The following is a 26,415-nucleotide window of genomic DNA, read 5'->3' as shown; positions in this document are numbered from 1 at the left end:
AGCAGTCCTGAGTAACGGCACTGCCATGTAAAGAGGGAACAGCAGCATACAGCAGGGCAAGAGAAGGACCAAGAATGATGTCCCAGCCTCCCAAGAGACTCCCTCTCTTTCCAAGTAGGTTTCTTTTGCTTTTGAAGTATCACAATCTCGTATTCGTCATCCAGTGGCAATTAGGATGAGGATTTCCAAATGACCATGCAGGAGAAGAACAGAACAAGACACAGGCAGACAGAGCCCAGTTAAAAAGAAACTATAATTGAGGATGGGTTTTCAAGCAGTTGTTTACCTTTGTTCGTGTTATCTGATTAACATTATGGCTTAGAAAATGTAGTCAAGTAACCATTGTTGAAGTTCATTCATTCAACAAACATTTATTGAGCGTTTACTATGTGCCAGGCATTCACTAGGCGCTGGGGGTACAGAGAAGAGCGAGACATTCCTTGCTCTCAGGGAGCTCACAGTCTAAAAGAGGAGACAGACACGTCAACGAATAACTACGGTACAATGAGGTAAGTGCCAGTCAAGCTGAATCCAGAGGAAGGAGTATGTCGTTAAGCCTGGCGGGATCCTTCACAGAGAAAGTGACAACCGAGTAGACTTGAAGGAGAAACAGGACTTCAAGAGGAAGACGAGGGAGGAGAGGGAGAGGCATTCTGGGCCAAGGACACAGCAGGCACAAAAGCAAGGACGCGGGAGAAGGCATGACATGACAGGGAGCCCGGGTAGGTCCGCATGGCTGGGATTCCATCTGCACATGAAGAAGTGGGGAAACACAGGGTCTGGAAGGGAATATGGAATCGGAGAGTGAAGGGGACCAAGAAATTGGGACTTTTTCCTAAAAGCGACGCAAAGGCACTAAAGGACCCAAAGCAGGGAGTGACATGGTCAGATCTGCCCGTTAGATCAGCCTGTGTGCGGGATGGTTTGAAAGAGATGTGGGACTAGAGGAAGGGAGACGAGGGAGGAGGCGGGCCGGGCAAGAGATGCTCTCGGGCGCTTCGAAGGCGGTGAGGGTGAAGAGGAGACAGACTGGAGAGATCCTGGGGAGGAAGCCTGACAAGACTTGATGAATGACGACACAAACAGCAAAACGGCCTCAGAGATGGAGCAATGCCCAAAACATGCATTCAGCGAATACGACCAAGAGCCCCAGCCCTCCCTTCCTTTGTGTTCCCAGCATCCTCTGAAATCACTGCATCTGCTGAGTGTGAATAAAGGAAGAAGAGCCAGAGGCCACATGCGGTCAGACTTCTCTAATTCAGACACCACTAACTTGGACTCTGCCACAATTCAGACAGACTGTCTGCGACTCCTAGCGAGGAAGAATTTCAACCTACTTTCTTCCTCTGCGTCTTTTCAAGCCTTTAGTGACCAGTAACAGGAATCCAATCTAAAAGCAGCGGTTTCTTCCAGTCAAGCGCTTGAGGTGCAGTAGGCAGCCACTCGCATGGCGGGATCGGAGGGGCACCCAATATATGCCCCCCACCCAGGGCTCCCAAGGCCTGGGATCCCATCATTAGCAATTCATTCCTTTGGGAGAGGCTTTGGCCCCTCTGGACTTCTCTTTTACAAGGCAATGATTCCTGAGATAGGTAAAACACTTTGTCATTCTAAACCCAGTGGGATTTTGGCTGAGCATAATGCTTTTGGCTTTGACAGGAGGGATCAAGGCAGTCTAGGAAGGTTAGGTAGGCGTCTGTAGAGGAAGGTGATGCAGAAGGAAGATTGAGGGATACAGAAGATAGTGTTAAGATCTTGCCAAGGAACAGCCCTGCAAGCACCCAAGAAACTAAGATTCTTAAAAGAACGCCTTCCACTTCGGGTTCCAGCAAATCACACTTGTACATCCTTGTCCCTTAAGGTACTTCTGTGTTTTATGGTTAGGATAGATTATTGGTTAGCTAAGGCCAGTGGTGACTCACCATCTTTGCATGTACCTCCTGCTGCGTATGACCAATGACAATCTCCACTGTCATTAATGTGTACATACTATTGCTACAAATACTTCCTCTGCGACTATTGGGTAACTCCAACTTTTCATCCACTCACAAGTGACAGAAGATCAAGACTCAGACTCTGAGAACCTTGAAGAGTCTTATCTACGGCTCAAGGAGGTAAATATACGCTGCTGTGAATACTTGATTATAGAGGTTAGAGCAATGAACTAAGGAAAAAAAAAGAAACAAAACCAAACTTTAAAAATTACTTACTTCACTTGTTTGGAGAATCGTGAACTTTGGCAGTTTAGTCTTTGAACTGGGTGCACTGGGTTTTCCATCCAAGAGTGATCCAAATGACAGATTCCCAAAGCTGTTCTCGAATTCAATCGAAGGTTTCAGTGTAGGAGAGATGTCCGGTGCCTGGTCCTGACCATCCATGGGTCTGACGTATGCGGTTGGTTTTTGCTGCCCCATGCTTGTTTTGCAGTAAAGCCCCGGTGGGAAGTTTTGAACCGAAAGGCCACTGCTGGGAGCTAATAAAGAGGAGGCAACTAGGGGCGACCCGGGCGTTTGCACTGTAAATTCAGATTCTTCGGGCGAGTTGGACTGAAAGATTTCTTTGAAAGTATCCCCTCCACTGTCTTCCTTCACCGGTGGGTTTGGCTCTTCAACTGTTCCAACTTGCGGCTGTTCAGCTGGGTAGACAAAGAAGTCTTCCAGTCTGGCTGGGGGCTGGTCCTGTGTAGTCGGTGCCATCTTGCTTGGCTGCCCACCGGCCTGGCTGGCCGGCACGATGCTAGGGTTGTGACCATCTCGCGGCCAGTCAGGTTTGGATTTCCTGTTGCTGTGTATCAGAGTCGAATTCAGTATCACGACCGAAGGTGGAGGCATTGGTCCCGAGGCGTGAGTGTTATCCTGGTGAGGTGGGATCATCCGGTTCTTTTGCTCTGGAAAAAAGCTTGGTTCATTTTTGTTGATGGGAGTCTGGGGCACGGTATTCTTTGGGATTCCCACTAGATGATTCTGATTAGAATGGTTAGCTAGCAAATCCTTCATTTCATCATAGTTTCCCAGCGTGTTCTGGACTCGGTTGGCAAGTGCGTCACCTTTGTTTGTCTAAAATAACAAAAAGATGGGGGTGGGAGGAGAGAGAATGAATAGGTTTGTGTTTCCTAATGTTAATGTATCAAACAGATGTCCTAAGTAGACTAGCATATAGGGTTCTTTAAAATTCTCATGCTGCCATATAATTTCAGATTTTTCATGTGCTATGTAAGAAAAAAAAAATCAATAACGCTATTGAAAGAGCCTCTTGGAATGAGCTGTGTGATTAACGTCTGTATATTCCCTGGTCTGTCCTTAAACATGCTCATTGGGAAAAAGTTTTAAATTACAGAGCTTATGAATTTTATTAGCAAAATAACTTATTTTAAGTACAATGAGTTGAGCTGTCACCCTCTACATTGTCATTAACAACTTGTGCCTACTGAGCACTGGGATTCGAATGTTTCACTTGTATTTGTTCCTGACGTGCCAGCCCTTTGTGCTACATTACACCATGAAAAAGTCTCACCCCTTTGGATAAGGAAGTCAGTCAGACTGCGCTATCAAGACTACAGTCAGGTTAGAACAGGCATAGGCTTAGACCCCATCAAACTGAGCTAACTTATGACTAGAGCGAATCTAATTCCTTTTCATCCAAGACTATAAATTACTGGTGTCTGCCTACATCTTCATCTGTGGGTGAACACTTGCACCATGTCATACTTGTTTACTTCGAAAGAGTGCAATTGTTCATCAACAGTGACGCAAGCTCTCCTGCGTCTTTTCAGGGATTTAGTAAAATCTATTCAGGAATTTTCGTTGTTCCTTAAGTAAATCAAAACAAAGTCAGATTTTCAAAGTGATGTTGGCAACTAGATCATTCTAGGGGCCATCAACACGTCAGCTGTACCGTCCCCTGTAGCATATATCAATCCTATCAAAACGGATGTGATTTTTTTTAAAAAAAAAATTGAGCTTCTGTGTGGGATTTTGTACTATAGAAAAGCACGGCTGTCGTTACTAAAAAATTGTGGAGAGCCATATACTTGGAAGTGCCTGCAAAAAGCTCAGCCCTTCATCTTTGAAAACGACTTTTTATTATTCTCTTTGCCTGTCAAAGGTATTATTCAAACAAGCTGTTGCATTCAGAAGGGCAAAGGACTTCTTTGCACCTAGGCTGCACTATCCTGACCCAAGATATAAAAGAAGGCTACCAGCATCCATGAAGCCATCTGGCAGCAGGGCCAGTGCCTGGGGAAGACACATCCCCCCTGCAAAGCCTCTGTGTCCCAGGACTCACAGGCATTCACGGGAGGGGGTGACCACCTCCCCACGGGTACAACCCCCACTGCAGATGGATGTTTAACATCTAAGGTTTGTGGCATGCCCTTAACCCCTGGTGCTAAGGCCAGTCTCCTGGTGTACATGGGGTATGTGCCTATGCAGGACTGGTTTCTCAGGCTAGAGCTAAGATGTATGGCTGTGTGCTGTTTTCTGTATGTGAAGATGGAGAGGGTGTAGATGAATGGAGAGGGAAGCGCTGGAAATGGATGGAATCACCCAGGGAGAGAAAATGTAGAATGAGAAGAAGGGGCTCGGGAGAGAGCCCCCGTGGAACGTCCACCTTTAAAAGACTAGGAGAAGAAGAGCCAGTGAAGGATACCAAGAAGCAGCAGTCAGAGAGGAAACCACACTGGGAACCGTGGCCTCATTATTAGCATCATCTCCACATACTGCATCTAGTATTCAACTCGTAGCATGTGTTAAATCATATAAGACACTTTCAAAGAAATAAGGGCAGTAAGAGAAATACGATTTCAAAGAGTAAGGAGAAGTATGCTAAATATATGCTAAAGAGGGCTCTGGGGGGGATAGAGAATTTTAGAAATCAAATAAATAGACGTCAGTTTTCGTTTTCTTATCCTCAAGAACATCTTAGATCGGCATCACATGCAACCTTGGTGCTGAAGTAGTGATTAAACAATTAAAATTCCATATAATCCTCAGCTGAATAATTGCTCCATTTTCAGAAGTACATTTGAAAGGCATGATTTAATAGGTAGAGATGGGTAGAAATCACTTTTATTCCCTGAAAGTCTCCCCAGGTTTGTCAATTTTAATGGCAGAAATTATTTTCCAGCCAAGGCAAGAATAAACTCTTTGTATACAGCGGTCTCCTTCAACGGACTTGCACAACAAGCCATTTGGGCAGCAGCCAAAACCAGTCTCTCTATTCAAGCCCCAAATTCAAAACAAAGAGAGTTCATTGTGGTGAGGGCCCAGGAGAATTTGATGCAAGCTTTAAATACTTTCAGGGTTGTTCTGGTCCCTCAAATAGTTTACCTCTTGGGTCAGATGATTGCCTAATAAACACTAGTCCCGGCTGTCTTTAAGGATCTGACCCAATGAGGAGAAAGAAGACTATTTCGTCTCCCACTTTAAATGCCTCCATTTATATTGTCTCCTTTAATGAATTAAGATATGCTTCCTCCCATTAGACAAAGAGAAAGAAATGAGAAGAATTTCTGAACTGGCCAAGGTCTAAAACTGTGTCTGCATGAAGAAAATTAGAGGAAGATTGAAGGTTCTCTGAGTAAGTCTAGAGAATCAATCTCCTACTGCATAAGGTCGTCTACAGTAATGATTTCTTTTCCTGCACAAAACTATGAGCTTTTCCTCAAGGTCAGAGACCACATTTTATTCATCTTCATATCCTCAAGACTTAGCATCATGTGTGGTGCGTATCAGGTACTCAGCAAATTGCTGCTGAATCGAACAGAATCAAATTGTAGTTCACACCCTGCCAATAGCCACAGAAAGGATTTGCCATGGCTTGGAGTAAAAGGCACCCAAAACAGGAAAGCAAGTTAAGTGAACTTGGTTACTGTGATTAAGCTTCAAATTGAACTCTGGGCTTCCTGGTAGCTAAGACAAAAAGGGAAAGCGCATAGCTTCTAGAATGCTCTTTGTCTGATGACACGAAGCATATCCTAAATCATTACATGAGACCAGTTCCCCTCACCAGTTTGGTTATGAGGTTGTGGGAACCTGAGAACAATAAACCGAGTCATTTTTTCAGCACCAGTTTTACAGAAGATTCGAAGATGTTCTTCACATGGCTTTTTCTTATGATGACTAAAAAGCAAGAGCACTCACTGCATTAAAGTCTAACTCGGTGAAGGCATATGTCTGCACGTGGAGTTGCGGGGCCAGGCTAACTGGGGCTTTCCTGTGTACTAATGGCAGAGGCCTGGAGCTGGGACAGCCTGGGGCAGTGGAGGGATGTCAACTCCCTTGAGACTAGCTTCCTCACAGAACCATTGTCTCAGAGGGACTTGTGACCGGAAGTGCATAGCAGATAGTTCGAGGTTGAGTTCACTGGCGACACTTTCTGAGTTGCTGGTTGAAGGAAGGTCCATAACAGATGTGCTGAGGCTACAAGCAGCAATCACCACGGTCATTCTTAAGACACACACTGGTAAATCCAAAACGCTCATGAGGCAGGGTTAGGCACGGAAGACACACAGATACACAGCCTCAAGAAGTCCACCATTCGACAATCTCAAAATAATTAACGTGGAGACCAGGTCATCAGAGCCAACTCTCTGCTTTCCCACCATCAGAGGTGGGTACTGTCAACCAGTTTTTAAATTTCTCAAAATGCAGAGATGAGATCTTCCGGGTAGAAAACCTGGTGGGGCCTGAAATACATTTATGTACACCTACACAATGGACGCTCATCACACACCGTCGCAGCTTCCGGTTCACACTAAATCGTCTTCATCCCCCAGAGTCTGAGTAACCCTTTTAAGGAGCAAGCTATTCTTAGTAGTCCTGATTGAACATTATAAATATGAAAAAGAAATGAAATTTTGTCATTTCAATCAATTATAGGCTTCTTTCAATTTGGCCAATTCCTTACTTCCTGTTCTAGATAATTGGTTGATTCCTTAAAGGTAACCTCTGCAGCCATTATTTTCTAAGCAATCACAATTTCTCCATCATCAAGGAAATGCGTTTTCCAAGTATTTTCAGGCATAAATTACATGTCTGGTTTGTGGCTCATGACTAACAGCACGCCTTCATTTAAGCTTTTTGCCTCCCATTACTCCAGGAAATGCAAAGTTGCCTCAGTTGGTTTCTAATATTATCTACAAATTGGTAGTATAATTTCAGCACAAAACTAATGTGCTAGGAGACTATTGTACCATGGTACCTCTTTTTAATAAAAGCAGCAAAATCATTTAAGTTGGAGGTTCATTTTTTTAAAATTTTATTTCATTGTGGCTCATGTACGTGATTTTGTAATTCTTTTTTTTTCTAAGCCTAATATTTTTACAGTTAATCTCTCCGAGCTGTTAAGTTGCTATTTCTTTTTCTCCTCTAATTATACTAATGATCATACCTTGAACTTGTATAGCACATCACATATACTTCAAAGCAAGCTTTCCCGGGTTGTTTGACTTGCTCCTCACAACCACCATGCAAGTCAGCAGGCAGTTCTAGTTTAACCTGGCTGCTACCTGCTCTGACCCCAATGACCTTGGATAAGCATCGTAACCTCGCTGCGCCTGGCTTTCCTCATTCTTGTTGAGCTGTGAAGAGCTATAAAATGTCAGTTGTTGATGCTGTTATCGGGTATTATTAGTATTTTTTCTATCAGGTATTATTATTCACATCAGAGAAAAGGACACTATAGGTCAGAGAAATGAAGCTTCTTCCCCAACATCACACAGGAGGTAATATTATCAGGTCTTCTGACTTCCTGTCAGAGGATTAATAGCTTTCCTGTTACAGATATGAAATCACATGTAAACAGCTATGAAGCTGCAGAGAAGCCACCTCATCTTCTGAGCCTCAAAATCCTCACAACCTCAGGAAAATGCGTGCCCAGTTGCTCTAAGGACTAAAGGAGCACAGGGAGAAAGCTCTAGCACTTGGTACATGCCAGTTCCTCATCCCTTCCAACCCACCCACATTAATCTAGACACGTCTAATGGCTTCCCATTTTTCACGCACTTTTGAACGCACCCTTCTCAGCAGCGTAGCACAAACTCAGATTTGAAAGTTATAAGCGACAAAAGGAGCCCCAAAGAGAAATTACCCACCATCACCCCCATCTAGGGGTGGCCAACATTCTTTCCATTCTGGGAGGGGCAGAGCTAAAGCCAAGAAAGGGAAGTAATCAGCACAGGCCCCTGAGAGATCACCATTTCTGCTTTCTGCCAAGAAAGGGCAGTGGTGCTCCTTGGCTACTTTATGAACTGCCAGTGCCATTGGACAGACAATCAGGCCATGTTTTGCGACTGAAGGTGGCAAGAAGTTCCCTGAAAGTCCAAATCAACCACAAGGCATTTTGATCTCTAATGTGGTAAGCACTCCCACCACAGTCTTAAAGAAGAGTTGTTTGTGATAGGTATGTCATGTCCACCAGTAGACCATGGGCCAGCTCCAGCGCTCCCATTGCCACTGGCATGTTCAGATACTCCAAGGTGGCCACACCAGTCCAGGTCTGGGCAGTTTGGGAGGTGCACATGATGAGGGTGGGGGAGAAGCATACTCCCCAGTGATCTCCCAGTGAACCTGAACGTGTATACAGCACAAGATGGCGGTCAGTCATCAAAGCAATAGTGAAAGAAAGAGGATTACCAGGTCATTGACTGTTGGCATTACCCGTTTCCTTCATAGTCTTGACTCAAAAACATAGGCTCTTTCCCATCAAAGAAGCATAAAGGTACCGGACTACTAATTACACAACAGGCCTGGCCCTGCCCTAGACTGATGCTCCCATCTGACCATGTTGATAACAGGCTCTTTAACTGTCTACTCAAAAAGACACGACTGACATCTAAAAATAATATGCATCTATAGTGTAGGCTTTGTTAACAAGTGATGGATGGTATTTACCTTAAAGGTAAACTAATTCAACAAGACTTAAGATTATAAAGGAGCCAATAAGCCAAGGGTTCTATACCACATAATTGTACTAAGTCTAGAATAGATACTGAATTTGAAGAATGAACCCTTTGAGAAAAAGTCATTTTTCTATTCCATCCAAGGATAAGAAGTAAAACTCATCTGGCCATTTCTCTATCGCGAGAAGGGGTAGACATCTATCATCCTTTGACCTCTCTTCCATTTTCTGGAAAAAAAAATGGAGCCCCAAATTCCTTGTCTTATCTCCTTCTTTGTCCTCATCCCAATATTCCACTCCCATCTTCCTCCTCAAGGCTCATCACTCTTCACATGTTCTCAATTTTGTGTTTTCTCCTCTCCTCGGGGACCTTGCTGTGTTCATCATCACCTCTCTCTCCACTGCCACTGCTTCCTTCCCACCACTCTAAACATGTACAACTTTCTTTCACCTTAAAAAAAGCTTCCTTCCAAATAACTGTTCCCCTTACCTTCCTACTTATCTTCTTTCTTCCTCCTTCCATACAAAGACTCGTTGCAAGGTCAAGTCTACCTCTCCTGCCTCTCTCTATTTCACCACTTCCCCTTTGCTCCCTAATCCACTGTGACTACCATGATCACCAAATAAAACCACTTTCTCTAAGGTCATAAATTACCCTTGAACGGTTGCATCACAGAGCCACTTTCCAGACTTGACTTTTCCTGACTTCTCTGATGCATGGCAAAATCCCTCCTCCATAGAAGCCTTTACTTCCCTGGATTCCATTAAATGATTCTCTCCTAGTCCTCTTCCTACCTCTCTGGTTATTCATTCCCTTTTAGTTTCCTTTCCTGGCTTCTCCTTTTACCACTTATTTCACTCCTTAAATGCTACTACTCTGCAAGATTCTCTCTTTGCCCTTCTTCTTATTCAGCCATCTGGCTTAGTGATAATATTCATTCCCCTGCCACCTACACAATAACACCCAACTCCTTCTCTTGACCACTCTTATTAGCTCCAGATCCATAGAGCCAAAGCCTGCTGGATCTCTCTCCCTTGATATCCCACTGGCATCTTAAAACCCATCATGCTCAAAACTGAATTAATTCTATTTTCTCTACAAGCACCAACTTTGTTGTCCTCCTGAACAACCAACCTATTAATAATACCAGCCTCTTCTCAAGTCAGAAAGATGGGAATCCTTCATCCTATCCCATGCTGCCCACATCCAGGCAGACACCCAGTCCCATCACTACAACTTCCTGGCTCTACTTTATACCTTGCCTGCCATGAACCTCCCCCCAACTGCCTCAGCCAACTACAATGGCTTCCTTATCTGCCTCTAGTTTCCCCTCCCTCCAACCAACTCTCCACACTTCCAACATCATCTTTAAAACTGGCTGTGCCCTGACTTTAAAACTTGTGACAACCTTCCTTCATGTGCAGCTTCATGTCCAAACTCCTTGGTGAGAGGTACAAAGTCTTCATGAATTTTTCAGCTGCCTATCTCATCGGCAGTTACCATGTCGTCATGCCCTCACTCATTCGGGATGATCTTGGCCACCGGACAAGGAATGCCTTGAAGGCAGGGACTATGCCGTATCTTCCTTTGTACACTAGTCTAAGACATGGCTAGCATATAGTGGGCCTTCAATAAACGCTTGTTAAACTAACCATAGCTCTACATGCACAGCCTCAAAGGCAATATATAAACTAAATCCAATGAGATTGGGGGAAAAAACCTTTTCCAAGGAGTATACCATCACTGACAAATCGAAAACCAGTAGTCTCTTTGTCACACTTACCAAATTTGGAAGGCCCTTGAGTGCCTCAATCAAGGGCTGTTTGCTTATTCTGAACAAGGCAACAAGACTCTGGCCTCATTCATGCTCGATCCAAACAGAGCTTACTCTCCACCCCAAAGCAGTATTTGTGTCTATGCTGTCCTTATCAAGAACTTTCCTTTTCCATGAGTCACTGTCCCCTAAATAGTGGTCTTCTAAAACCACAACTCCCGGACATTTTCTCTCTTGTTGTCTTACCTCTTAACATCATTTTTGTTTCATTACAGAAAATTACACTGCTACTAGATATCAATAAAAACCAACCAGCTGCCAGTGATTCAGCAAGATTCTTCTCCCCACCCCCACCCCCAATAGGAAGTTCAGAGGCAGTCTTTGCGGAATCGATACTTAGAGACAGAGAAGTATGATCATAACTGGAGCTACACACTGGCCAGAGTACCACTAGAAAACCAACCTAGCTATACTGCCCCCTCTGGTTGGGGCAATCTCCTAACCCATGATTATTAATCACCAGGAAAAAATGATTGGCTTTCCCCTTTCTCCTAGAACAGTGATTTTCAAAGAGCACTCAAGCCACTGAACAGCTGCTAACAACCTAAGACAGAAACAGGAAGCAGTGGCCTTGTGATGGAGATGGATGGCACTGATTGGGAGGAGAAACAGACATATCCATTGACATTCCGATGAAGTCTTCAGGGGTTGCAGGGCTGATAATCAAAGTGGGAAAATGCATCAGCGGGCATTCCTTGCTGTAGGTCCTGCTGGGTGGTGGGAAAGAACTCCTTGGAGACAGGAAGTCTCACAACTCCCTTTCAAATCTCACTGTGTTTCCCCAAAGAGATGGAATTTGTCTCTCTGAAGACTTCCTCAGAAGCTCACCAGTGCCCCTAAAACAGCATACATCTGGCCTTCACTTGTCAAATATATTCTCCTGGAAATGATTTGGTTGTTTGAAAAACAGATTAAATGTTGATTAGTGCATTCAAAAATATAACAAGCAACCATTTTCCAGAAAGATAAATTACATACATATTCAGCTACCTTGTAGGGCTCCCCAAAAAGATCAAAGCCTGAAGAAAAGAGATCATCTTCTTGCTGGACCTCTTGATTCCTCCGCTCCCATTCCCTTTTCTTAAGTGCGCTACGGTCTTGTTCATAGTGACTGACATGCAAAGAAAAAGACAAAAGGGGACAAAGATTAATCAGTCATGTAAGTCATCTAGATCTCCGGCTTTATCAATAAGCAGGGAAAAAACCACAAGTCGAGGCGACCCCAAACTGATACCGCATAGAGAACGGGCCTCCTGTTCTTTATCCCCAGTGGGTTTAAGCTCCGGACCAGTTCTTCAAGATACAGAAGAAAACAGGAACTCGCGTATTAGAAGTTGTACTCGTGACCACTTAAGTACGACATAATCCTCTTCCCTTGTCCTTGCTGGATTACCACAGGCAATCACAGACTCCCCCAAAGTCAGGTCACTGTGCAAAAAAGTCCTGAGTTCAGGCTGCGTTGCGTTGCCAACTGCCTAGGGCTCAGAATTCACAGTTGTCACAAAGTCCTAAGGGAAGGGAATTATCAAATATGGTACTGCAGATAAACTGGAATTCTGTCCTGAGCCACAGCCAGCCTTAGCCTGTGGTAATGAACTCACAGGAGAGTTTCAGAATCTCTTTGGAAGCCACGCAATCACTCACACACCCTTTTGTTTTGTTGTTGTTGTTTTGGTCTTTCCATAGCTTGTATCATAGGTGACTAGAAGCCTTTTTGGGAAAGCTCTTCACAAAGAAAGGGGTCTGGCCTGACCAACAAACTACTTACAATGAAAAGGGGTGTCAAAAGCTTTGAATGACTTTGGGGCACCAGTGTTTTATAAACACTATGTAACTCTGACTCTCATCACATTTCAGGCTTTTCCATTGGAAGATCAGTACAAAAGTTTCCAGATTATATCTAAGGCACATTCTGGGTCCTGGGATTTTACAGAATGGAATGCTTCCTTATTAAGAAAACAATGATTCTCTTCATCATGCAAGAGCATGCATATTAAACTATAATCTGCAGCCTTACATTAGTGGATTTTCTTTGGTTCGTTGGGTTTTTACCTCTGCTTTTGATTGTAATCTTACTCAAAGCGAGTACATATACTCTGGGAAAATTGAAATTATATAAGTGTACGTAAAACACCTAGCAGGTGCTGTAAAAGCATTGCTTTCCTTCCTTGTGTTAATTCAGGTGCCCCCTGCTTTCCAAACGTTTGCATGACACCACTTCAGTTTTACAAGAGACCTAAATTATCCCCTGTTTCCACTAACCAAAAAAAAAAAAAAAATCTGAATAGGGTTTTTGCTTTTCCAAAAAAAAAAGTTATTCCCTTCCTAATGCAGGTCTTCCAGGAAAGCAAAGTGGCATAATGGAAACTTCCAGAAAGTGGGGGATACTCTTCACTTTTACACTATTTCAGCTGATGAAAGGTTTTATAGGAAAGCTCTACTTCCTACCAGCAGAGAAAACCTGTACTGTTATTTTAAGACTTAAGTAGATAATTGACGTGAAGATAAATATCATAGATAAAGGAGTCGCCAGCGATATACTGATACAGAAGTATGGTCGACAGGTTTGGAAAACATCCGAAACCTTAATATCTATCATTGGTAGCCTGGTTTGCTCATGAGAATCACAATGTTAATTTACAAAATAAGAGCCCAGGATGGCTCTTTACAAAATAAGCTACCCACGATGGCTTCACTACATAGTGCTATAGCTGCAGTGGAAGAGGCTACTACACTTAACCACCCACCTTTCTCCAAAAGCATACCTGAACTGACAAATTTGAAGTGACTCTAATAGCCTTATCTCTGGATAAATAACACCTCATTTAAAAATCATGGCAACATTCATAGGATGCTTAAATGAACATTATGCTTGCATAATGCAAACAAAGCCAGATACAGCAGAACTCACCGGGTTGCTCATGACTACGCCTGGCAGATGTTATTTCCATCTGCGAAAATCAAAGACCCTCCAGAGCTCTACCCAATGCCCAGGCCCTTCATCTGGGCCCCGCTTGGTCAAGAAAGATGCCGAGTCCAGGTACTAGAAGCCAGCCCACCATTCGGTCTCAGATGCCATCCACAGATATTACATGCATTGGCATCATCTGCCATTTCTATTCACAAGCTGAGATCAGAACATCAAACAGGTGCCATGTGATGCCGTGTCTTTGTGTTGGAGGCCGATGTGGAATCCACCAGAACACCTTGGGTCCACAAAGTGTAGAACACAGACTCGCCCACAGCACCATATGTCGGCTGTGCGTACGTAACCCGAGCCCATCGCCTATTTGCCAAAATGTAAGAACCACGGGGTGTCAGGGGTGTGGCGAGGGGACAAGATTAAGAAAGATTTAGCGGCGGGGGGGGGGACGGGGGGGTGGGGGGAGGGCTTGTCGCGGAGAAGGACACTTCATCTCTTTGCCTTCCGCAGCAGATGATTCTTCACACAAACACAAGAGCCAAAGACTCATGTTTCCGGGGACTGTGAGCAACAGGTCTGTTCTCTAGCTCTCTGTCCGTTCTGTGCACCTGACAGCCCAGAAGGACAGGCCCAGGGGGTCGCATTTAATTCTCCGTGAGGAGAACCAAAGGACTTTGGTCTCTTGGCTTTGCAAACCACCTTCCTCCTCCTCTGAGGGGAAGGGAATTCAGACCCCGAAGGAAAGAAAGAAGGAGAAGAAAGGAAACGTGCTTCAACCTGCATGACAAGCCTTCGAGCGGCCAGCAGTCAGGGCACTTTAGGTGCTTTCAAGACCCAGGTTGGATCTGTTAGGAGGCTCTTGGCTGCATTTTGCATCCGTTCATTAAGCTACCAAGTTCCGGACGAAAATCTGAATAGCAGATTGAGAGTGGACGTGGGTGTTATCTGTTGCAAGAAAAGTGCCTGCTGCATTTTTTAGCACATACCCCAAAGAAGGGCTAATTCTTCTATCTCTGGCGAGAATGAATTTCATCTCCATAGAGTTCCACTGCGCTCGGAAGGCAACCAAATCTCCCCAGTTTTGTCCTTTTTCCGCTCAGCAGGGCATTGTACTGCAAGCTTCATACGGCGAGGTATAATGAGGAACAAACCACACGGTGATGAGGCTTTCACTGTCACCGATTTCCACTGCAACCAAAAGGACTAATTTGCAGCACCAGCTAATTAAAACCACAGCTATGTATTTAGCCTCTTGTAACACCTACTGCCGTTCATAATTATGAGGACCTCTTTATCTACTCAATTAAAGTTCTTCGGATTCTGGGAGGTTGTGTTTGAACCTGTGTACCCTGCAGAGGCCCCAGGAGAGCTTATGTCTATGCCCTGATGGTCGACTGTATCGTCACACTCCTGGGCTTGTCTTCCAGCGAAGAAAAGGCCTCCACAGCCCCTGATGAAATGCCTGAGCCAGAAATCAGAATTCATCATCACATGCCCGGTCTGAACGTTCGCGTTCCCTCGCACTGACGAGGACGGGGTGAACGGGTTCTGTGAAAACTCACTCTCCTATTAGGAAGTTGAGCCCCCAAACCCAACTCGCGGACTCTCCACTCTTAGCAGGTTCCAGTGTTCTCCCTGTCTTCTACAGGATAGAATGAAATTCGGCAAGGTATGGCAGCAGCGAATGCTCAAAACACGGGCAAATGATGGGTACGGGACTGAGAGATACAAACGCCTATATGTAAACTAGATAAGCAACAAGGATATTATACAGCACAGGCACTGTAGCCAATATTTTATAACAACCAGAAATGGAGCATAATCTATACAAATTTTGAATCACTCTGTTGTGCACCTGAAACTAATATAATATCATAAATCAACTATATATCAATTTAAAAATGCACTTACCCTTCAACCTAAAACAAAGAAACTCGATTTACTTTTAACTGACCAAAGCCCTTTGTTTTCTCTCCATAGAGCCTATCTTTTTGGAACCACTGCCTCACTGATCAGCACTAGCTGACAGAATAAGAACAGAAAGAACAAGTTCCCTTTAACTATATTTAACTCACCAAGGCCTTAAACCTCACTGGTTTGAACTGTGTGTGTCCACTTACTCGTGGATTTTTTTTTTTTTTCCAATAGCAAATACAACAGTACCACACAGTCCGGGCTTGGTTGAACCTGACGTTGGTTGAATCCACCGACGTGGAGCTGCAGACATGGAGGAAACCTGGGTACAAAGGCGCAGCGCCGCTAACCTCACATTGACCCACACAAGGGTCTCTTCCTCACTCCAAGGCAAGGTGTGACGGCGAGAAGCTACTCTCTAGCGTGGGTCTTTTACAGCAGCTCTGGTTTCACGCACCAATCTGTTTCCCTGGCCTCCTCTAACAGAGAAGCTTCCCTCTGAACACACAGTGAAGGGAGATACGCACAGCCTCATCAAGGCAGTGGCAGAGAAACCTGTGTCTCTTCCATCGTCAAGTTCAAGTACTCTCTTTTCCTTATCAGGTCCTTCTCTCAGATGTTCTCCTATCCTTGCCCTTAAACCTGACCTTGCAGTCTGGTGACTCCCATCTTCATCATCGGAGGCCACAGGTGCATTCATGGGAAGATAAAACCCAGGACAGGTGTCGATTCACTAAGATGGAAAAAGTCCAACGACGCCGCCTTCATCAGCTCGCAGTGGTAGGACCCCGGGCTGACGATGCAGGCTGGTCTTTCAGAAGAGCCACTGTAGCCATCATTCAGTCCCGGTCCCTTCATTTTCCAGACGAGCAAATTGGGCTTCACAGCAGGTGTGTGGCAGAACTACAAGGCAGGAACTCAGGTTTTCTGGTTCCCAAACTAGTTCTATTCCCAATACCCCGCGGTGTGTCCCTCTAGAATAAATATTAGCCTCATTTGCACTCCGTTGGTCAACTTTCCTTAGGACTGTATTTTATTGGAAATTGCCAGTAGGGAAAAACTTTAGGAATTTAATTTGGATTCAAGTATAGAAAAACCATTAGTTTCCTTACACCAAAACGTACAGAGCCTAAAGGGATTGTAAAAATTAACTACATCTGTGGGAAGAAGCTGAGCGAGTGAGAGGAAAAACCGGTTTAAGTCCATTTGGTTTGTATATTTCAGGAAGTTTAATAATCACTGCTTACCTAATTTGGTTATTTTACAAAGCTAGTTGGGGAAATGAAAAAAAAAACTGATATTTTGAAATGACCAATTTGTTTAAAAATACTGCCAACTAATACAGGATTCACCGCAGTAACAATGTATATGGAGGTAAATAATACTGTCTCACTTGTTTTCTAATCCAATTGGCACGAAAATGCCTTTATTTTGGCTAATATCTGTGTAAAGGCATAGAAATACATACTTAATTTACCCAAGGGACAAACATAAGCCACAAATCACTCCTTGTGGTTTTCCTGAATGAATTTCTGTCTTCTATATAATTTGTAGATGTTTCTACTCACTCCATGTTCCTGAGTTCCAAGTGGCACTTTTTTTTTTTTCACTATCTAGTCCTATTTTGAATTTGACACTGACCTAATACTAGTTTAAAAAAAGAAAACCCCTGCTATTCAATACCTTCAAAATCACCTGCAGGTTTCCTACTTATTTTATCGCTAATATCCATGAGCACTTTGATGCAAAGTGCTATCTTCCAAACTGTTCCAAAAAGCTAAAAACAGGCCATAATTATTTTACACATATAGGGAAGACACACAGGAACCTCGGATTTGGGGATGTGAACATGGCCTTGAAAACGGGTTGCTAACATCAGTCGAACCTCTGAGTCCTATTTCCACAGCAGGACTTACTGAGGCCTCTGCATACAACTACCCTCTTCAGCAGGTGGACTCTCCCCCCATCGATGCTGGCTCTTATTGAAAAGAAAAAAAAAAATCAAGATGGGAACGAAAGGATAGAAAGCACACAAGATATTTACTCTCCACATCTGTCAGCTGCCCACCCAGTCATGCCAATTTCTTTAGGTCTCAGGGAAGTGGGCCAGTGCTTATTCTCCGAGTTCCCTTAAGTCTGTGCTTTTTACAACAATGTACATACACACCAGTACTTCCAGAAGGTCCTGGAGGGAGAGAGCTTTCATATTCCCCTGCTGGGGCGCCTGGGGGATACCCCGTTCCCTCCACTCCTGAAAATGGACGCAGACTCAGCTCCACCAGGACCCTGGTCAAATCATCCTCACCTACGTCCCTTCTCTTCTGGTCCCCGCCCTGTCTTTAGAACTCTTACGACAACTCTCTTGAGATATAATTCACATACCATTCAATGCACCCATTTCAAGGGGACAATCAGTGGTTTTCAGTATATTCACAGGGTTTCACAACTGTCACCATGATAGAATTTTAGAATCTTTTCATCAGCCCGGCCTGAATCCTCCCATCTGGCCCATGCCTAAGCAATCACTAATCCACTTTCTCTCTGAATGCTTATTCTGGGAATTTCATACACGTGAAATTATACAATATGTGTGGTCTTTTGTGCCTGACTGCCTTCACTTATCAAAATGTTTTCAAGGTTCATCCATGTTGTGGCATGGACCGGTACTTCATTCCTTTTTTATGGCTGAATAATATTCTGCTGCATGGATATTCCTAGTCCTAGGTTATACCACGCTCATTAAGGGGGCTCAATCTTGTGAGTTTGTAGTGATTTAACTGGGGTTCTCTGTCTCCCATTTGACTTTTTACTCCTTAAGGTAAAGGCCCTTGGTTTCTAAGTCACTTACTGCATGCTATGGGTGAGACCGTCTCGTGCATAAATAAGCAGTGTCAGATACAGATGTTGTGAGGAAGGCACTGACAAAAAGTGCTTGACTTAAGCTTAGGGAAAAATTATTTTGACGAGCCTACCGAGCTCCCTAAATGCTACAATACCCCTAACGAATACCAAATACTCAAGCTGCAAAGAGAACTGAAAGAGAAAGGAATGGTGAAAACCTAAGCTGACACCAACCAAAGAAAAAGGTTCTGTTGTATCTCAGGGATTTTGTAGTGTGTCCAAAAATAAGGGAATCCCGATTCTGCTCAACGCTTTGGTCATTAAGAACTCACTTTACATTTCTAAGCCTCAGTTTCCCTCTGGGTAAATGGGAATAATCTTTTTCTTTGCTCTTCATGCGCTGGGCATAAAGGTTAATAGGTAGGATAGCGAATGAGGAAGGCTTTGTAACCTGCTGATCGCTGCTCACATGAGCAGGATGTACTTTTATCCCATGATGCTCCTCAGCATCCCCTGGTAAACTAGCAAGACAGGGATTTAGTACTTCCATTTAAAGATGTAAAACTGAGGCTCAGAAAATTGTTCCAGCCTACGAGAGAGAGCAGCACTCAGACCACCACTCACCTCATTCCCAATCTAGGGCTCTTTCAAAAAGTCTGAGCTCTTGCTACTAGACCTACAAATGCAAAAAAAAAAAAAAAAAAAAAAATTTACATGGAGCTTTCGGGAGGTCTCTTCACTCCACAAAAACTATAGCAAAGTCTCCTAATTTTTGATGCCTAAGTTCTTTCTAGTAACAGACCAAAAGTATATTTCATTAGACATCCTTTAAAATTTTCTTCTCAGTACACTAAAATATGATCTTTGAGAGAGCACCACCAAATTGATCGGTATGTAGAATTAACTTACAACTTAATACGACATGAGGTTTAAAATAATTGCTTTTTAAATTTCAAATATTTCTAAATATTACCAATCTCCTAGAGTCTGGTTCTCAATTTTGCCTACACGTGGGAATCACCCAATGAAGATTTCATAAATCCCAAGCAGCCGATATAAAACAGCTTCTAAGTCTTTGTACATGATAGGATCATTCATATATAAACTTCCTCATTAAACCCATTTGGGTGTGCCCAAATCGAACGGTCTTTGCACAGAGGTACATCTAGACATAGGCCCCTTTATGGAACAGATATATTTTTTTTGCCACGCCCAATTTATATGCAAGTTCCTGGACCAGGGATCGAACCCCTGCCACAGCAGTGATCCAAGCCGCTGCAGCGAGAATCCCAGATCCTTAACCTGCTGCACCACAAGAGAAATCCCAATGGAGCCGATATATTCTATGATGTAAAAACTACACTGCTGGTATATGCTGGCAGAAATGCTTCACGGTGGAAAGCAGCTGTTACCAGGATAGAAGCTATTCTCCGTTGATTCCCTGTTCTATGCCAGGCGCTCTTCCAACCATTTTAGGACTGTTATCTTTTTTAAGCCTCACAAAAACTCCGAGGGGGTACTATTACCCTCACTTTGCAGATACGGCCACTGAGGCGCATGCGACCCATCTTGACCAAAAAGAAGATGCGAGCAGGTAGGAGAGGAGGGCCCTGGCTGAGAGGCGCATCCACACATTAAAGCTCTGCTCACAGGATGGCACAGAGCAGGTGGTCCAGGGGGTGTGCTGAACATATGAACCCCTGCAAGATATCTCAGCTTCACAGGGGCTCTTGGAGCATAGATTCTTCTCCAAACAGCAGGCCCAGGTAGACGCTGAGATGGCTATGGATTCTCGAGGACATCCTAAGAGTGCCCTCAAATTCCATGGTTTCAGGGATTCCATTTTAATGGAAATGCCGCGTTGATGACACAGCCCGACCGTGACTCTGGTAACCCAAAGGCTCCCGTCTGCCAGCAGTAATACTCAACGTATCAGTAACCTTCTCCAGGCCTGTGAAAAATGTCCTTTAATAGCAGTCTTCCCAGCGCAATTAAATTCTTTTGTCCTTGCCCAATGCGACCGCTGGGATATCCCCGACTGCTTGAGCCAGGGGTCTGCCTCCTTAACAGGCGCTCCTTCCCGCCTCTCCCAGAGCCCAGGCTCCAGACTCGGGTCCTCTGCTTCGAGAAGATTCCACTGCACCGCAGACATCTAAGCACCCCAGAGTTTCTTTTCTGCTTTTGTAACATCTTCTTAGGTCAGGTGTCTGATTTCTATTTTTATAGCAAATCACTTGAAAATAACTCTAGTTCTGACCCATTTATTAAAAAGGAGACCTTGCTGTCACTCCTTCTGGCTCGCTGGCCCATTGGGAACACACACCGATGTCTTACGAGCATCTCACATTCACTGTGGGCAAAACCGAGAGAGCTGCGAGCAATTAAATGCACGACGCAGAAGCTTTCAAAGACACTTCCAGAAGATGACTAGGGGCCTGGAATGGATAATGCAAGCCAAGAAAATACACACGCAGAGAGTGAATCCAGAAAGTGTGTGTGTTTATACACTTACATTGTAAGCTGTTCGCAAATTAGAACTCCACACAAATCAAATGATAGAAATCATTGTCACTTCCCCTCTTGCCACCATCTACCCTGTTCCCCAATGACAAGCCGAGGTAACCAGTTTTATTATTTTCTTGTTTATTCTTCCAGCGCTTTTTCATGTGCTCTTTAGTGTCAATATGAGATGATTTCATTTATAAATCTCTCATTAGACGAATCAAGAGTCGAAGCTAACGCCGAGCTTTGAAGAGCTGCTAGGAAGGAAATGCAAGTATGCTTTTCATAATCAGAAACGGTTCCATGGATCCATGCAAGAGGAGGTGGTGCCCAGCTTGGATGATTTGGATGGCTCAAGAGGACTTTGTGGTTGGTTTGAGTCCTGCCCGGTGGCAGGCAGGCTGCTCTTCCAGGCCCTCTGCTCCATTCCTGTTGCTTCTGCAGCCAACCGACACAGAACTCTGTCTTTCAAATTAGGAAAAAGCTGCCTGAAGTATTTTCTCTCCATGCCCATTAAGTATCAGGAATTCTTCTCCAAGGCCAGGGCATAATAGAACCTGGCTTCTCATAAATGACACCTTTAAAAGGTGTTTTAGTTTCAGTTAGCTCTGAGCAAGACAGTTTCAATAACTAGTTAATTTCAAACAATATTTTCCCAGAAATCATCTTGTTAATTACTTTCCAACTAAGGGAATTAATGCCCTTACCAAGCAGTTCATAATAGTCTTAGGTGGACTCTATTGTCACATCTCAGCAAACCTTTTCATCCTGGTTTACAAACTCGATTTTGCCCAGACAAATTCTACTCCCTAAAGGCTTCCTCTTTGGGCTCCTACCCCTCCAGGGCACATCCACTCCACAGGGCTAAGAACTGAGCACACAGCTGGGGCGGGAGATGGGGACCACAACAAAGAGCCACTGGGCGCAGTCTGCTTCTCTCACCCTCTGTGCACTTCTCAGCACAGTCATGATGCCAGGCTGGCATCTCATATGTCACATGGACCTAGAGTTGGGACTTCCTCCTGGGCCACGCTTCTTCCTCTTGCCTCAATGAGGCGCTCAATAAGGTGCCCCTGTTTGGGGTTGGAGGGTGTGCCATCAGTGCTCATATGGTGACACCCTCCCCCCCCCAAAAAAAAAACCTCAGACAGTGACCTTATTTGGAAACAGGGTCATTGCAGGTGTTATTCACTGAGACAAGGTCCTGCTGGAGTGGGGTGGGCCCCTCAGCCAGTGTGCCTGGGGTCCTTACACAAAGGGGGAGTTCGGATCCAAACACACACACAGAGAGAGAGAGAGAGAGAGAGAGAGCACGTGAAGATGAAGACAGAGATGGAGGCGATGCTTCTCCAAGCCAAGGAACCCTCAGGATGGCCAGGAAACCACCAGAAGCCGAGGGAGAGGCCTGGAACAGATTCCTCCCGCCAGGCCTCAGAAGACAGCAACCCTGCCCACACCTTGGCCCCGGAATCCAGCCCCCAGAACTCGGAGGCAACGCGTTTCTGTGGTTTAAGCCGTCCAGGTCGTGGTGCTCAGCCATGGCGGCGCCAGCAGAGTCAGACCCCCCCCACCCCGCCCCGACGGCATCCTGGGGTCTGTTCACAGTGGCCACGTCGTCAGGCCTCATTACAGCGGACGGAGTGGATAACCCAGACGTGAGGACGGATCTTTTTCACTCTAATGACAGGATATCCACCCCTCTTACTGCTACTCCAGCACAACGCTCCTTGGGCTTTCTTACTCGTCCCCCCCTTCCCTGCGCTGTCTCAGAGAGCCTGAGTGTTCAACGAAACTGTCATCAGAGAGGAATGACGCGCTTCTGCTTCCCATTTATCGGGACAAGTGCCAAGCTCCGTGTTCAGCTCTCAATAAATATTTTTGACCAAATGAATGAACAAATGACAGGCAAACATGGTTTCCCTGCCCAAATTTGGTGACAAATGTTGACAAAGATGTTAATTAATCTATTCATTGGCCTGTTTAATCCACAAACATTTATTGGGTGCCCACGTCACACCAGGCACCATGGCGGGCGGTGAGAAGAAAAGCAAGAAAGGCTGTGAGGCAGTTCAAGGCCACACCAACCAAGGGGCACGAAAGATGGTCCCGTGGGACAAACACGGCGGAGTGAACAAGGGATTTAAGATGCAGCCCAGCTCAGGCCCTGGGACTGTCCACACTGGGTGACACTGGTCTGCAACAGTGGTGGGAAGACGGCAGGATTTCGTGCTCTTGGGGCAAGCTGGAAAACGCGAGTTTGGGCTTCACAAATGCTTGTGTTCCAGGGTCAAACCCTAATGGCACTTGCGAGAGGGAGTGAGAGGAAGAGGCTCCCAGAGAGATAAGCCTGCGAAGGGTGAGCTCATAAAGAATAGATGAGATTTCAAAGGGAAGCATTTATTGTTTCCTGTATTCGAGCACATTGTCTCTCAATATGATTAGTTATCAGTCTCAGTTATCCAAAACTGGTATGAAATAAAGCGTTTACGCAGTTATGCTTCATTGATGTCAGCTAGGGGAGCATGAAAATCTCCATGAAGGTGGGTAATTGATGTGTAAATCAGAGCTCAATCACTCTGTAATAGAAATGGTCCCACTGCAAATATGCTTGTTGAACACAATCGCGGAGAAGCCAGAGGGAGGGAGAGAAGGAGGGCGGGAGGAAATAGAGGGCTTATTTATTAAAAATGATAATAACTGGCAATTTGTGCAATTTTCTCCTCAACAGAGGGCTGCTGTCAGAAACGCTTGCAAGCGAGTTGTGACCAATATATCCAGATAGTTTCCTTCTGTTCTAATGAACTGTTTCTGTTGCATTTAAATGCTCGGAGACCCTGTTGTGGATGTTGCAAAAGCAAATTAAAACAACACGTTCATCTTTTGAAACATGACACATGTTCATGACATCTGCGATAAAAATTTGGTTCACAATGCTCATTCTAGGTATGCTCGCTATTGTTATTAAAATCCTTCTGTCACTTTGCATTTGCTCTCTGAAGAGCAGTGAATAAAAACAGACAGTGCCTTGCAATTTAATATTTTAATATTTCATACCGAAACAAAATGGCCTTCGTATTGTCGATCAAATAGGATTTCCTATTTCTAGCATCATTATACTCATTATTATTACTCAGGATGCCGTGGCAGGATCTCGTGGTAGATTTTTCTTTCCCTTTACTGTCCTCACTGAGGAAAGAAAAAATTCTCTACAGCAAATGCTGCCACAGTGGGTTTAACAGCCAACACTGCTGCCAATTAATAGGAGAAAGAAAGTGCTAGCTTTTCGTTTGTTTCCAGATCTTGCGATATAGTGTTGAGTGGATACGAGAGGCAGGTTTGTCCTCGGCGTCCAGTGTGGATCCAGGGGATTTATCCACCAGTGCGCAGTCTATCCTTGAGTCCACGCACCACACATGCGCACGCTCCCTTAGGTGCACAGTAAACGCGGTCCACGTGGCAGCGCGGAGCAACAGCTTCAGTACCGGAGGTGAGGGCTCCCTGCTTACCTGAGGTCACCGGCTCAACCCGGTTCAAAAATATGCCCGTGCTGATGGCTTGTCTCCTATCCAGTGCTGGGCCTTCATCCAAGTGTCCGCACCTTGACAAAATGCCTGTCTAACATGGGCTCACAGCACGTGCTTAGAGAAAGGAGGAGGAAGTGGGGGCTGATCGAGGAAGGCTTAGCCTTATCTGTAGTGGTGTAATTTTTTGAAGATGAGTGCATTCACATGTTATCAGCGTCCTTCGGAAATAAATGCATGCGGGTGTCTGGTGCACGAAGACTTTAAAATTTTGCTTCTCTTTTGAAAAGCAACAGACTCCCACATTTGCATGGCACCTGTCACTTCACAAAGCACTGACACAAGTATGATCTGGGACTTGCAACAGCCCTGGGACACAGACTGGACGGGCACGCTGCCCTCCCATTTCACAGAGGAAGACACTGAGAGCGAGAAGGGCTAACTGCCCGGTGTTCACATCCTTGCCCAGCTGGTGAAGGGCAGGAGCAGGTTTCTGTGCTCTAATCGTCAAGTGCTTGCTAATTCTATTCTTCCACAACAAAGAGCACAGGAAGAGCTGCTAAGTGTTAGAGCAAAGGACTGTTATTTTAAGGTTTTTGGAAGATAGCTTTTGATGGCTTTTCGTCATTAATGGTCTAGCCAATAATCCATAACTGTGCCTTTGCAGAAAAACAACAAAATGGAGAGACACATATGAGATGGACTTTTGGTCCTTCTGGAAAGAGGAGAGCATCTGGTGGCAAGAACCTCAGAGAGCGATTCTGCCACTTACAGTTTGGGTGACCTTGAGCAAGTCACTGGGCTACGCACAGCTTTCTAAGAACCACCTATCCAAAAGAGCAGAAACTGTATTGGATAACCAAACACTGCACTAGTATGGCAGCCACTAGCCAAGTGTCAACCGCGACGGGTGTAAGTATAAAACACGTCCTGGGTTTCAGGCTTGGTATGAAAACAGTACTGAACACAGAATTAATCTTTTTTTTTTTTCCCTGTCTTTTTGCCTTTTCTAGGGCTGCTCCCGCGGCACATGGAGGTTCCCAGGCTAGGGGTCCAATCGGAGCTGTAGCCGCCAGCCTACACCAGGGCCACAGCAACGCAGGATCCAAGCCGCATCTGCGACCTACACCACAGCTCGTGGCAACGCCGGACCCTTAACCCACTGAGCAAGGTCAGGGATCGAACCTGCAACCTCATGGTTCCTAGTCGGATGGGTTAACCACTGAGCCACGATGGGAACTCCATGAATTACTCATTTTAAACAGACTGCATGTTGAAAAAATATGTAGCATATACTGAGTTAAATCAAGTGTTACTAAAGGCAAACTCACCTGTTTCTTTTCACTTTTTTTTTAAAAAAACATGTGGCCACTGGCAAATTTAAATGTACCAATGTGAACTGTGTTTGTGGAACCCGTTAGATTTCTGGGCAGAACTGGCCAAAAGAGGGTTTTTCTGGGTCTGTTGGATAGTTCAACACTATCGGTTCGACTCTGTGTCCCTTGGGTTCATTGTGACAGTCTAATCTATGTGATCCTACTCTAGTTCCCCCCCATGCCTGTCCTTGTTTGTTCCTGCCATCTCATTTTCATTTAGACCTCGGGCACATATGCCAGTGTTTATTTTCATGACTGCTGTATTGTCTAATTGGTGCATTGTTGATCAATAAATAATATGTGAGGTGTTGAGCTCTGTTTGTGTAATATGTTTAATATGCTTCTACCCAATGTGCCATATGGAGGCATTGCACTGTATGTTACGAGCCGATTAACGCGAAGACTCCATGGAGCATCACTGGTGCATAGTAAACTAGTAAAACAAAATTAGGCTGAGTACTTGCTGAACCTCACGGTCCCTAATATTTTTAATGAGCATCGAAAACGCTGTGCCAGCGTGGGGGTGCCCGTGCTTCTGTCCTTCCCTGAAACCTCAGAAGTGCCTGAGACGGTGCCGGGCCTCGCGTCAATGTCATTTCACAAGA

General features: G+C 44.8%; 1 protein-coding gene across 12 annotated transcripts in view; it reads right to left on the bottom strand.

The window, feature by feature from the left end:
- Window positions 1–26,415, bottom strand: part of AFF2 (ALF transcription elongation factor 2) — a 535,022-nt gene that overhangs the window by 315,931 nt on the left and 192,676 nt on the right. For 7 of the 12 annotated variants that reach the window (XM_085006501.1, XM_085006500.1, XM_085006502.1 and 4 more), the window contains 2 exons: window positions 11,724–11,844; window positions 2,211–3,056 (listed from right to left, as the gene is read on the bottom strand). In XM_085006501.1, the coding sequence (XP_084862627.1) occupies window positions 2,211–2,996 (786 nt within the window). In that variant the 5' untranslated portion in view covers window positions 2,997–3,056; window positions 11,724–11,844. Of the gene's footprint in view, window positions 1–2,210; window positions 3,057–11,711; window positions 11,845–15,731; window positions 16,524–26,415 lie in introns of those variants that run through there. The other 5 variants (XM_013984028.3, XM_013984042.3, XM_085006497.1 and 2 more) reach the window with 4 other exon arrangements.

The sequence above is a fragment of the Sus scrofa genome, chromosome X (genome assembly GCF_054392235.1).
Source record: "Sus scrofa isolate SSC_HxYL_T2T_F1_AM1 chromosome X, Sscrofa_HxYL_maternal_Yorkshire_Landrace_v2.0, whole genome shotgun sequence".
Lineage (NCBI taxonomy): Eukaryota > Metazoa > Chordata > Mammalia > Artiodactyla > Suidae > Sus > Sus scrofa.
The sequence above is the reverse complement of the archived record's forward strand: the minus strand, read 5'-3'. Positions and strand labels throughout refer to the sequence as shown.